General features: G+C 46.6%; 1 protein-coding gene across 4 annotated transcripts in view; it reads right to left on the bottom strand.

Moving 5' to 3' along the window:
* The window catches only part of NRP1 (neuropilin 1), a 108485-nt gene extending 101930 nt beyond the window's left edge, over nt 1-6555 (bottom strand). For 2 of the 4 annotated variants that reach the window (XM_085227088.1, XM_085227090.1), the window contains exons 1-3: nt 6412-6555; nt 5751-6220; nt 2532-2706 (exon numbers count right to left, since the gene is read on the bottom strand). In XM_085227088.1, coding sequence (XP_085083214.1) covers nt 2532-2706; nt 5751-5817 — 242 coding nt within the window. In that variant the 5' untranslated portion in view covers nt 5818-6220; nt 6412-6555. The remainder of the gene's footprint in view (nt 1-2531; nt 2707-5750; nt 6221-6411) is intronic. The other 2 variants (XM_085227089.1, XM_085227091.1) reach the window with 1 other exon arrangement.
* Nucleotides 6556-13399: the final 6844 nt, after the last annotated feature.

Below are 13399 nucleotides of genomic sequence, written 5' to 3'. Positions count from 1 at the left end.
CTTTTGTTATTGAAGTTATCTCCAACTCTAACTGAGGTATAAGATGCAAGGAACAGAATTATAAAGAGGATTTTGGGAGCTAGGCCAGAAAGTTAATCTTCTCCTCCAGTCCACTTTAATTGTACGGGGCATTTTTGTTCCCAGACATGAATTCCCCTATCTCTCATTTTCTATCTGCTTTTCATATTTAAGTGCTTATTAATTTCCAGTGCTAAACCTTTCAATAAGCCAGTGCGTAACCTAAATTGCACATTTTGAGATGGCACACTGAGTTGCTAATAAACTAAGAATATTAGGAAATCAAAATGTACTTAGTTGCAAAACCAAAAAAAAATCTCATGATATGTTTCACTGCATTAATCATCGCTTGCACTCGGAATTCGGTAAAAGGAATGTGGATTTTCTAAGCAGACAGTGAAATGTGAAACCACAGAGCTTGTTGACAAATTTCTGTTGCTGAAATCATTTTGTATTATTCTGGACCTAAGGTTCTTGGCACAAACACAATCCTTCTCAACTTAAAAAGAGCAATTTTAAATATAAGTGAAGTAGCAGCTGAGTAATTTATCATAGCCTAGAAGATTAGCATTTCAGCATAGACCAAATGACAGTAAAGTCATCACCATCACACGCTGCAAAGACAATGCAAACAGCCCTGTTCAGAGACTCCCTCCCACCCACTGCCATCTCATTACTGTGTTGGGCCCCTTTCAGAGGAAGGAATAATGCAAGGGCGAAAGTGGACAATGAATATTGAGAAGGGAGCGATGAAGGGAGGGAGTCAATCTCTTCCCTGGACCCCGTTCAGCTCAGTCTGGCACTATTTAGCACAACACTTCGCCACAAAGATTACTTGTTCCTTAAATAATTGTATGCTGTGCACCGCTTTACTGCTGTCAAAGACCACGTTGGTTTTATAGCACTGGAAAAACATGTATTCTAGCAAGGAACAAAAAAGGGGTTGACACTGGAATATGCCTGATTTAATTTCTCAATCTCTGTCTAAAAGACAAAGAGATACACACACAATCATTTTTAAGCATTAGTACTGTTCCACAGAAAGAAAGTAAAACCCATACAAAGAAGACACAAGGAAGTGAATCATGGCCTGAGTACAGCAAATTAAAAATTAAAGAATGGGAAATGAGCGTGTGAACATATGGTGTGAATATGAGCTGCAGCTCCAACATCACAATAAAAATTCATTTCAACAAAGAGTCCGTTTAGTTTTATAGCACAGGGTTTTCCTGCATTATCGCTTGAACTGAAATGCTGATACACAAGAGATTACAGAAACAACAACAAAGCAACTAAGTGCGACAATGTATCATTAAAGAACTTCATTTTAAGGGAAATCAATAATGATGTTCTAAGTAATCTATTTATTAAGCGATAGGAACAGAGACACGCATGGTAAAAATTAAGTGCTTGAATACAGTCGCTCCCTAAATCCAGCAGTCGCACTTCACAGCCCATGACAACCACTCCTGATGATGCTGAGCATCATTTTACAGTACCAGAGCCTGTGGAATATTGAGCACTCTCATGAAATGTCAAACACTAATGGCAACTGAGTTTAATCTCTTCCTGACATGCAGAGAAAATCTTGACTGATAGCATTAATGAACAATGACTCTTGCACTTGTCAGAAGGGGATGAAAACTCCACGATACCCAAGAATTTTATTTAATAGTTATTAAAATATTTTCTTTGTGAAACAAGTAGGCTGAACTTAGAGGGTATGTTGAAGAGGGGAATGACCTGACTGTGTCTTGCCTTATTCAAGTTAAATGGTTCCCACGCAAAGATTTGGGGAAAAGTGGAGAACAATTTTCTGGGAGAGTCCCACTTCCATTATAGATGGTCAATGAAAATGTATGCACAGAATGCCTCAGTTTTCCCCTTCCTCCTCTCAGAGCATTACAGCAGAGCAGTAGGAGGAATAAGAGCAACTCCTGGCTATAAATCAGCAGCAAAGGGAGAAAAGGGGACATGCAGCTATCATATCTGCAGCTCACTGCCCCTTAATGTGAGAGTGAGAGTAAATACCAGACATTCTGCATTAATAAAAGGAGTTTACAATTTATAGGTTGCCCATTTCTGCCACAGGCTATTAGCAGCAGTGAGAATATTAAAAGAAGAGGAAGTATCTTCTAGCGTTTTAGAAACTTATTCAAAAAAGCAAACAGGCAAACGAGCACAGAACGCCTCATCTTAATTGCACTCCTGTAACACACACCATCACCCACCTGCCTCTCTCACGAGGCAGAGGGAATTCAAACCTATGTCAGATCACCTACAGAAAAGTTGCAAAGACACTTTTCCACCTCCCCCCGACCCACGAATGACGCTCCGCCGGCCGGACTCAGCGGAACGGAGCCCGCAGCCCCGTGGCCGCGGTGAGGACCGGCCCCGGGCACTGCGGTGGGGGGGGCGCGGAGCGCTGCGGAGCGTCGCGGAGGATGGGAGCTGCGCGGCGCTGCGCCGGCAGGTGGCGCCATAGCGCTCCTCAGCGCGGCGGCCGCACTTACTTGCAGTCGCGGTCCTCCAGGTCGAAGTGCGGATTGAAGTTGATCATGATCCGCTGGTAGGGCTCCGGGGCCTGGATCAGCCACTCGCACTTCTGGCTGGGGTGGTAGGACTGGGGGTAGCCGGGGGAGGTGAGGTACCCGGGGCTTAGAATTTTGATCGTGTCGCCGCATTTATCTGCAGTGGAAGGAAAACAGGTTGGCTTGTTTTTGGTACTTCAAGGGGATGACAGCCTCCCTCAAGCAAACTTTGTGCTTGCACAAAGGCATCTCTGATAAGTTTTCTGAACGGAAGAGACCTGACTCTCCGCATCCATCCATAAATCCAACATCAGGCACAAGATCCCCCCTTCCTGAGCTTTAAAATCTTCCCAAGCAAACAGTGCCCATACGGTGTTCAAATCTCTCCTCCCAACACTGTTAACACTGGCTCAGGAGGTGTCACAGACCCAATTATCCCCCAAAGTATAATCTCCTTAACGACGAAGTTTTAAGGAAAGCTGTGGGAGGGCAACTAAAAGGAGGCCGCCTGACCTCTGTCCAAATGAGTCTGGTCAGTGTCACTGGGATGGTCCTGGGGATCCCTGCTCCTTGCAGCAGACACTCCCCTTGCTTATCAGGCCATAAATCTAGGCAGACCAAAATTATCTCTGCTCCTCAAACCCAGGCTGGCAGAGAACAAAGTGGTTTTAGTGAAGCAGAAATCATCCACTATTTATTCCTTCAAGGAAGTTTGTTCATGCTTGGAGGCTGCATCAAAGTAATGGAGCAGAACAACATCCTTCCCCCTTCCTTCTGTTCCTCCCTCCCTCCCCCCAACAACAACAAAGGTTTATTTCTAATAGCAAAATAGTTGCAAAAGTTCCTGGAGTCACTGAGCGTGACTGTGAGAAGTATCACGTCACATCTTGGTCCTCTGGGCAGCACTGCCAAGGTTGTGCTTTAGGGCTTATGGCAAAAATATAGAGAGACCAATATAGAGACAAGAGGTTCAATCTACATCGTCACTCACTTCACTGTCCAATGCAGATTTCTGTTTTCACTTATTTTTCTACTATGGTTTTCTACGCCTGGATGTTCAGAGAAGGAAAACTTTCCCTAAACAGTGACTGTTTAATTTTGAGCAATAAAATGTGACAGTAAACTACAGACAGGAAGACTGTCTGCATCTGCACTGAGAAAGGAGCCTGTATGTCACTACATCCCAATAATGGTACACACAGACTGCACTGCTGTATCTTATACACATTCTGCAAAAGCAAAATGGCATTCCTTACTCTCAGCATGAATTTATGAATGTACAGGATTTTACTGTAGAAAAACCAGGTCAAATGGAAATGAATGAGGAAGAGCACATCAAAAATGCATTAAGCTGCACACTTTGTGGAGAATATTTGCTATAAATTAAGAGAGGAGGGGATGATACATCTGCAGCTGTGTGGTCAAGAACCAGATATTGCTAAGCACGCTGCTGGGAATGGCTATCTTGTTATTTATTTCCGCCTTGCCGTTGCAGAACAGCCTGTTTCCCCCTGACCAGAACAAAAGGCGCTGCGGCTCAGAGCTCAAAGCTGTCACTGGTGATCTCGCTAATCCGCCGCCTGGGCTCCGGGGAACCCTGCCTTTTCCTCCCTCTGTAAGCACCCTTGGAAAGTGATCCCGTCTCATTAAGCCCACTCTAGCCCTGCAAACAACATGGCAGGGTCTGGCATCTGCTTAACGCCTGAAATAAAGCAGCGCTGCTCCCATTCGCTCGACAGAGTCAGTTCGGAGGACGCTGAGGTGGACTCACTACCACCAGCGCTGCTTAATCTGCGACTTCTGGGAAAGTGACAGTGTAATAAGATAATGCGCCCTGCTCGGCTCCGCGGCTCTGCGCAATCTCTCTCACACTTGATTAAGAAGAGTAGTTTCTAATGACTTTGGACCATTAGTTCTAAATAAGGTTAATGAATTAATTTAGCAGACACCAGCGCTGGATGTAGGTGAAGTTGGCATCGGTGGGTGAGAGGGAGGTTATCGGCTCTGTGCCTGGGGCAGGGCCACGCGCCCACCGCTCACAGCAGACGAAGGATCTGCCCTGCACCCTGCCCTCCTCCCTTCTTCCAGAGGCCAAGGAGAGCACAGCCCTGGAGCCGCGGAGCTGGGGCACCCCTGGGTGATGTGGGAGCAGTACCCCTCATCTGGGCCGGGGGCACCCCCAGAGCACCCCCTGACACCTCCGCTCCTGTGCCGCTGTGCCGGGAGGCGGCTCCCCCCGATTAAACTCAGCCTCCTCCAAACGCTGCGAGGGAGATGAACTCCCGTCATAAACCACGAGGCTTTAATGCTCTCTCTTCCGCTCGCGGTCCCTTATTAAAACAATATACCAGCGCAAAGCGGAGTGTGCTCTCTTCTTTTAATTACTTTGATTGAAAACCCAGCCAGGCTAAAGTAAATATTTGATAATTAGTTAATAATAATTGCTCGGGATTTGTCGGGAAAGGCAAACTCGCAGGAGCTGCTCGCTGTGTGGGAGCGGAACGTCAGCGCTCCCACAGCCGGAGCGTCTTGAAAAATGCATCAGGCAGTGACAGACACATCCGCGGTGCCCGGGCATTGTTCGGGGAAAGAGGAGCGCGGTGCTTTCAATTTGTTGTGTTTGCAGGGGATGCCTGACAGTAAACCAACTGCATCGGTCATCTGTTACGGGACTTCTCTCCTAGAAGAGTCTTTGAGCCTTCGTGGGGCGGCTCAGCCCACCCTTCTCCCCTCCCCCCCGGGCACTGCGTGAGTTGTACACAAACTGCGCACTTCGAGAAGGGGTGGGCTGAGAGCTGTGACACCCGCAGGTACGCGGACAGCCCGAAACGGGCACGGCACACCGACACCTTTCGCTTTGGGGAAAGAAAGGACGAGGAAGAGCCTTCCGCCTTCAGCGTTCATTATCTTTGAGATACCGAAGGCGAGACTTATTTAATTGCCGATGGAAGGAAACGCTATTAAGATAATTGGCTGTCCTGATCTTGTGAGAACGAGCAGCCTGCTCGGTACGAGAACCCCAAAGAGCACAGAAGCCAATGCCCGGCCCGGAGGTACCGGGGAAGGACCGCACCGCTCCCGTCCCTCGGCGGAAAGTTCCCGGGGGGGAAGCGGCTCGGAGCGGCCCCGCTGCGCGCCCTCCGCTCCCGCAGCCCCGGAGCCGCCCCCCAGGCTGACAACCGCCGTCCCCGCGACACTCACCGCTTCGCAGAGCCCTGGCGAGAGTGAAGGTGAGGGCTGCGCAGTGCAGGAGAAGTACCCAATCCATTTTCCCTTCTGAGAGCGGGGAAAAGACAAAAATGTGGAGAAAAAAAAAAAAAATGCCCTCCACGCACAACTCTTCCTAGGTCTTAAATCCTCCGGCCGGAGTCAGGAGCAGAAGGCACGGTCCGCACAGGCAGTCCCGGGGGCAGAGGGAGGTTGGCCGCTCGCTCTGAGCCTCAGCTCGCCCGCATCCTGGCGTTTAGCTCCGGCTCCCTCTGCCTTTCCCCACACTTGTTCCCGTTTCGGGCGCCGCTGCCCCGGCCATTCCCAGCGAGACTAGAAAGCCAAATGAAAACGAGGAAAAAAAAGAAAAAAAAAAACAAACAGACAAACAAGACAGACAAAAATCCTGGCGGCTGCTGCTGGCACCTCGGGAGCGCTCTGCCGGGGCGGGCTGCGGGGCGGCTCTGCGGAGGGGAGAGAAGGGAGGAGAGCGGCGGTGAGCGGGGACGGGCGCCGGAGTTTGGCAAAGTGGTTCCCCGAGCCCTCCCCGCTCCGCTCTGCTCCGCGGCGCGGATCCCGCGGGGTCGGCGGCCCCGGGGCGGCGGTGCCCGGCTGGGCTGGGGCTCGGGCAGCGGCGGCGGCGTCCCGCACTCACCTGCCCCGGCGGGGAGCGAGCGAGGGAGCGCGGCGCTGCCGCGGGGAGTGCTGGCCGGGAAAGGGAAGCGCCCGGGCGGCTTCTGCTCGCAGCCTGAGGAAGAGGAGCGCAACTCAGCGGCAATAAGAGAGGCCGAGGAGCCGCCGTCTCCCAAGCCCCAGTCCCCTCCCCCTCCCCGCCCTCCTCCTCCTTCTCCTCCTCCTCAGCCCCCCAAGACATCGGCGGCGCGGAAGAGCCAACAAACAAACACGGCCTTGACAGCCGGCCGGGCGGGGGCCGGCTCCGTGAGACGCAGAGGGGAAGGGAGGGACGGGGGGACGGGGAGAGGCCTCCCCCACCCGGGCAGGTAGCGCCGAGCCGGGCGGGGGCACCCACCTGCGCCCCGCGGGCTCCTGCGTGGCCCTGCGCCGCCGTGCGGTGCCGCCCCGGCCCCGTGCCCACCTCCTGGCCGCTGCCCTCTCTGCCCTCCCGCGTGGGGAGCCCCTGCTGGAGGCTCAGCCGGACCCCCTGCTCCTGTCCCCTTTGCACCCTGTGGGCACCTTCCCGCACCCTCCCACTCCCGACCACCGACCCTTTCCCCTCGTTCCCCCTCGACTGTCCGTCCTCCACAAAGTCCCCGCGGAGCAGAGAAGCAGCCGATATTCCCCAGGCCTGCTCTGCTCCCCAGGGAGGATGTGCAGCCCCAAATCTCCATCCAGGAGGGCACAGCTTAATCCCAGTCCTGCAGCTTTGGGTGTGTGGTGCGGTGCTGGCCAGCAATGAGACCTGCCCCATTGCCCTGCCCCACTGCCCGGCCCCAGAGGCTTAACTGTGCCTCGACAGTCAGTGCTGCTGAACCCTAATGCTCCCTTCACATGGAGTGCTTTGAGCTCCCTCTGTGCTGAGGCGGTCGAGCGCTGCGGTAGGGGTTACACCAAGAGCTCCAAGGCTGAAAGCTAAACCATGGCGTTAAGTGGTCCCCAAAGATGGGTCTGTGCTAGGAAATGACCCGGGGCTGCTGTGGATATCAGGCACTCGCATCTCCCGCAGCCAAGTTTGGAAACGATTTGTTAGTGGTGCACAGCCAGTGAACCCTGTTCACGCTCCATCAAAAAGGGCCCGTGGAGATCCTTCTCCCAAGGAGCCCCTCTGAAGGCTGCCGGGGAAAAGAGTGGGCTTTTGCTGGGGGTCAGCCCCCGTGTGGCCGCAGCTGTAAATCCCCATCCGCTCGAAAGATGTAACTATGTTTGAAATAATCTTCAAACATAGCTGTAAGTCTGCAGCCACACAGATTAACTACAAATGTGTTACATCTGTGTTCAGACATCGTACGGAGATTCAGCCTCCTCCATCTCTTTGTCTCCAGCCCCGCGTCTCAGCCTTCCCCTCTCTCTCTTCCTCTCCCTCTCCCTTGCTGCCCTTTTGAAGCCCCGACTTTAAGGTCAGCTGAAGTCTGGAGATTAAGTCCGTAGGAAATCTGTCTGCTGGGTTCATACCGCGCACTTTCATTGCTACTTTCTGAGTTTTTGCCAGACACTCAGCTTTCTTCTGTGACTGCAGTTCTGTAATATCACACACCGAAGCACTGTTTGATCCTGTTATGTTCTCTGCATACTTCATCCTCTTCTCCCTCAGCCCTCCATCCCTACCCATGCCCATGCCCGTTCCCCTGCCTGTGTCCATGCCCATGCCAATGTCTGCAGGCCAAAACCAGTCAGACCGAGTTACTGGGTTCAGACTCATTTCTCTGTCTTTAGGCACTCTCTGGATGATCACATACAGTCCTTGGGCATTTCTGTGATTGATTGGGATGTGTATTTTATGGGTAGCACATTAACCCCCTTATTTTTTTCTTTTAGTGAAGTTCCCAGCAAAAGGGGGAAGTGGAGAGCTAGCAGTGCTCTCTGATGATTAAAGCTCTCATGCTGCTGGACAGTCCTTGAGATAAATTGGTTCTGTCCTGAAGCACACTGTCGTCTGCAACTGACTGAGAGACAACGTATGTTTTGAAATAAAGTACATCTATTTCCAAATTCTGAAGTTCCCTGCTGATGGCAGCTAATTGGTGTATACACAAGTGTATACATACACGTTGGTTTAAAAAGCTCAGCCTCAGAAGCCAAGATTAATTTTGTAAGTGAAATGCAGAAGAAGATAACCGGAGGTTCTGTATATTAACAATTGCAATTATTTTCTGACACCAGTGGCTCTCTTGGCTCCATCACTGTTCTTCTGTCAAGCGGTGGCCATGAATCTGAAGGGAGCCGATGCCCATTCCCAGTTGTACAGTTTGAAGATGCTCCAAACAAACCAAGCAACAGCAGGGTTCTTTCAGTTTCATTCTGTATCAGATTAAAAAGTCACTTTCTATAGGTTCAGGCACAGTGCACTCCTAGATGGTGTATTTTAAAGGAATTCCATTATCTCAAAGAGAAATTAAATACCTAAAATGCAGGTAGAGCATGTACATTAGTGAGATGGTGCAGTGTGATGAATTGCAAGGCTAGTGCCTTGTAACCACCAATCCACATACCAGGCCTGACTGCAGCACACTCGGGTCTCCAATATCAGTGCTTCCTCCTCCTGCTCAGAGATCTGCTGCAGGGACAGCTGGGCAGGGCTGCCTCCTTTGTGGCCATGGACGAGTATTTCAGCCTTTCCTCAGCACTCTGTAGGCTTTCTGGATTTCACACCTTTTTTTCTCTTGAATTCTGAGAATCTTAGGAAATGCAGCAGAATATCATACAGTTGTGGAATTGTGAAGGTTGGAAAGACCACTGAGATCATCTAGTTGAGCCATCAGCCTGTGCCTGTAGCCACTCAGTATGACATCTACCCTTTTTTTGAACACCTCTAGGGGTGGTGACTCCACCACCTCCCTGGGCAGCCTGTGGCAATACAGCTCTGGTACATTAATGTCCTTTCCTATCACAATGTGGATGGCATCAGTCTGTTTTTTTCTACCTGTCTTTTTCCCTCTTTTTCACAAACACAGGCACATACATCTTCCATGTATGCACTGACCTGAAATGATGAGTGAAGACATTCTTTCCTTGGTTTACATATACTTATCTCAAAATGTTTAAGCTTTAATCATCTTGAATATGAACTGTCATCAAAAGAAACATTCAGAAGTCTCTTTTTATAATCCACTTCTCACATTTTAGTATTTTAGATTCTGATCCTGCAACTGCTTACACATTTGTTCAGCTCTCCATTTTCATGTTAGTAATGGGATTTTATGGCAAGGATGAGTTAATGTTACAAAGACTGAGTCTGAATCCCGTGTATGTAGAAGTTAATGGAGTGGCTAGCTCTGGGGTTTGGGTCGAGGCCCATCTCTGCTTCGTAATTTGACTTGGTGCTTAGAGCACCTTTTTGAAGATTGTCTGTACTTCTGTTATAAACCTGTTTCTCAGGAAGTTTATAATTCAGCCATAAAATATATTTGCCTCGGGCTAAATCATGTAATGCAAAACTTAAAATTCCAAAGGAAAAAACAGTTTTCCCATTTTAACAATAGCTGAACAGAGCAACTTTGATGTTTTCTCCTTTATGCATTCATATAGCACGTTAATGCATTTAATTAAAAACTAAGTTTGGCAAATGATTAATACATGGCTGTAGACAACTTTATTTGGAATTATTTTCAGAAAGAAACACAACAAATTAAACCCATCCATAATATTAAATGCCATAAAATCGAGACTTCCTGCAAATATTTAGGGGAGAACTGGAAATACATTTGCTTTATGACTAGTACCTATTAGTATCTTCATATATAGCTGGGTACTCATTTGTAATTGCTTTTCTAATGTTTTCTTTTTCTTTAGCTTATCTTCTCCAAGAATCTCTCCAAAATTAGGCTTCTGTGTCATCTCCTCTCCTGTTGTTCTGGCTGTATGAATCACTGCTCGGCTTCCTATTGCTTGCTGTACTGAATTGAAGGTATTTACCCTTATCTTTAAAATCAGACATACATTTTCTCTTGTCTGCATCTCCCCCTTTTATCTCTTACATCTTTTATCCGCCTACTCAGTCTCTCACACCCAATGCTTTCTTACCCTGTCCTCTCACATTACACCTCTTTTCCACACACAGCCACATGCATCTAAATGATCCGTCCTCTTTCATCACTCATCTTTGCCTCCTCCAAAGAACCAGTGCAAATACATGGTTTTTATACATAAAGCCACCTGATCGGTACATTATTTACTTTTACACATGGCCGTATATTGGAAGATACACTTTGAACCTCTACTCTGGTTATTTAGAGACCAGTTTCATTTGCATTTACATCACCTTCATGTTGACTACATTATTAGGGTTAGAGTGGCTTTACAAGTATCTTACAAAATTCCTTGGAATCACTACTGTGTTGTCTCACAAATGCCTTATCAAAACATGTTCATCATCCTGTCTAAACACATTCCACTCCAACAAATTAGCACAGCCCGAAGCTTTATTAGCTGATTATCTGATTATCAAAAGTCAAATGTTTTCATCTGTGTCAAAGGCAAATCATCACACATATCATTCTACTCCTGTTTTCATTTTGACAAGCTTGTCAGGTCTTTCCAAGGCTTAATTCCTCTTCCGCTTGAGCTGCTAGTGCTGCCAGATCTAGGCATGGTCAATGCCATATTCCACCAGATTGTCCCACTCGGTTTTCTCGGTGCCATCTGCTTTCTCTCTAAAATAGAAATTGGGGGACATGCACAGCATGAAAGTGGATTTGGGGTGGTGTGCTTACTAACAATGCCTGATCAACTCTAGGGGTTCTGAAATAGCTCTTTCTGTGATGAAAGTAATAATACATAGCAAATCTTCCGACATGGACTGAGAATCTGATTATATTTCCTCTAATGGTGATGACAAAATTCCACTGACTTCAAAGACGAAAAGAGGCCCTGAATGATGATCACGGACCCTCAGATAATAAACTTGTTTCATCAACTTCATTTTTTTCCATTTGATTGCACAATGAGTTTATCAGTGTCTGTGTTTACACTAAGATCGGCTGCAAAAAGCCAAAATAACAGTTCCTTTCAAAATAAGGCTTTGTTAGACTGAAAGTCTATAATCATTAAGAAGAAGGTGTAAATTGTATTAGATTTATCTTTGTATATCTTGTCTTTCTTTGTTTTTGGCTGGAAAATTGGTGTCTTGCTCATGTAATCTACTTATCTGTACTGGTCCATATAATTGCATCATATTATTGAAAATTATATGCACTATTTTGTATGTAACATCTGATAGAGTAATACCAGGAAGGCTGTGATGTTATTAGGGAAATGGAAGCTGTCACAGCGGCGCTGCATGGTTGTCATGCACCCCCTTTAGCTACAATGCAGCAATCACTGTAAACAAGCAGTTATACTGCATTCATTACAGATCAGATTCCCTTTCTCAGTCATCTCTCATCTTTCTCAAGAGATGTTCTCTATCGTAATTTTCTTTGTCACTTATTACAGATGATGTTAAATGGCTTTTCAGCTAAATGCTCGTTTGGATTATTTATTAACTAGAGAACATTTACATTGGCATACTTTGATGTTATACATGGAATAGAGGAACCATTTGTAGACTACAGTGGATTAACTAGAAATTTGGGGAATCGTATTCAAAGGGATTAACCCTCAGGCAATGGATTGCCTCCACTTGGTTAACTGAGTTGGAGGAAGTGGAAGCAACCAGCAACATGAATTTTTGTTCAGGAGATTACATATAATGGTAAGACTATTATTCAGATAAATTAAATGCAGTATGTTGCTAAGTCTACCGTTGTTGATCTTGCAACTTAAGTGTACGGACTGACATCAAGAAGGAGCTCTAAGGATCTGCATGTATTTCATACCAAGGCTTGAAAGTAGGAAGCGAGAATCATTACTGGTCTGATAAAATTGATACATTTTCAGAACGTTGATTTCATTCAGTATTTTCTTGTTATTTTCTATGTTTATAGAAAAATCGCTCTGGAATGTTACTTCTCATAAAATTGCTTTGAAAAAGACAAAGAAAGTAATATTTTGTTTTGTTACTTTATCAAGAAAATCCAGTTAGAGCAGGATGATGTTTTGGCCATAAAATAAGGGTGGGTGGGCAATATTTTAAAATTAAATCTGTGGGGTGCAGTAGAGGGTTGTCAGAGAAACCCAGTGGGGTGACAGAAATTGGACTGTCAGGCTCTCCCAGCCAGAAAAAGAAAATGAAAGAGAAACTGTAGAAGGATTGACTGAATAAGAAATTATGTTTTAAAAGATCTCACCTGTAGGCTTCACCTATCTCAGAAATTTGATGTGTTTGTCTGTGTTCTCCCTCCTGACAATTCTATTGCAGTTTTACTGATACTGGGACCATTAAGTTGCCAGTGAGGACAACTGAAGAACACCCAAATGGAGGAAAGTTGACTTCAACTTTGTATGTAAGCAATGTATTTCTTGCTTACATGATGAAAAAGTCTTTTCTGAAGAAGCTTTCACAGTAACCAAAGCAGTTTTTAAGACTTCACACATTGTTCTCAATCTTATTAATGAAAAAGAGAATAGAATTAAATTTCTTGTAATCTTCCGGATATGTTTTTATATTTTTTAGGGAATTTTCTGGGATCTGGTTTGACTGGGAGTTCATGATTTTATATAATTCGTCTGGGTTGTCATGAGAAGAATCAGAGTTGTCCAGGTTGTCATAGCAGCCTAAACTTTCCTTTTCATGAAATTGTCACCAGGCCCTTGGCTTCTTGTAACCAAATAACCAGAAACATTATTAGTTTAATGAAGAAGCTCTCCAACAGGCTGTTTCCAAATCTGTAAGTTATCTGTCCAACAAGTATGTCACTGCTGCGTGCAGTATTTTATTCACAAAGGCCATCTGGACAGCCTCGACAAAGGATTCGTATCTTTTGCCAGAGAACATCTTGTTTGCTGTGAAAAAAAAATTAAATTCAATGTTTTTCTAAATCTATCCAGAGACATTGCTTTTTTGTTCTCAACTGCTCTGTTGGCTTTAC

This window comes from Meleagris gallopavo, chromosome 6, assembly GCF_905368555.1.
Source record: "Meleagris gallopavo chromosome 6, MGAL_WU_HG_1.1, whole genome shotgun sequence".
Lineage (NCBI taxonomy): Eukaryota > Metazoa > Chordata > Aves > Galliformes > Phasianidae > Meleagris > Meleagris gallopavo.
This window is presented reverse-complemented; position numbering and strand designations above follow the sequence as displayed.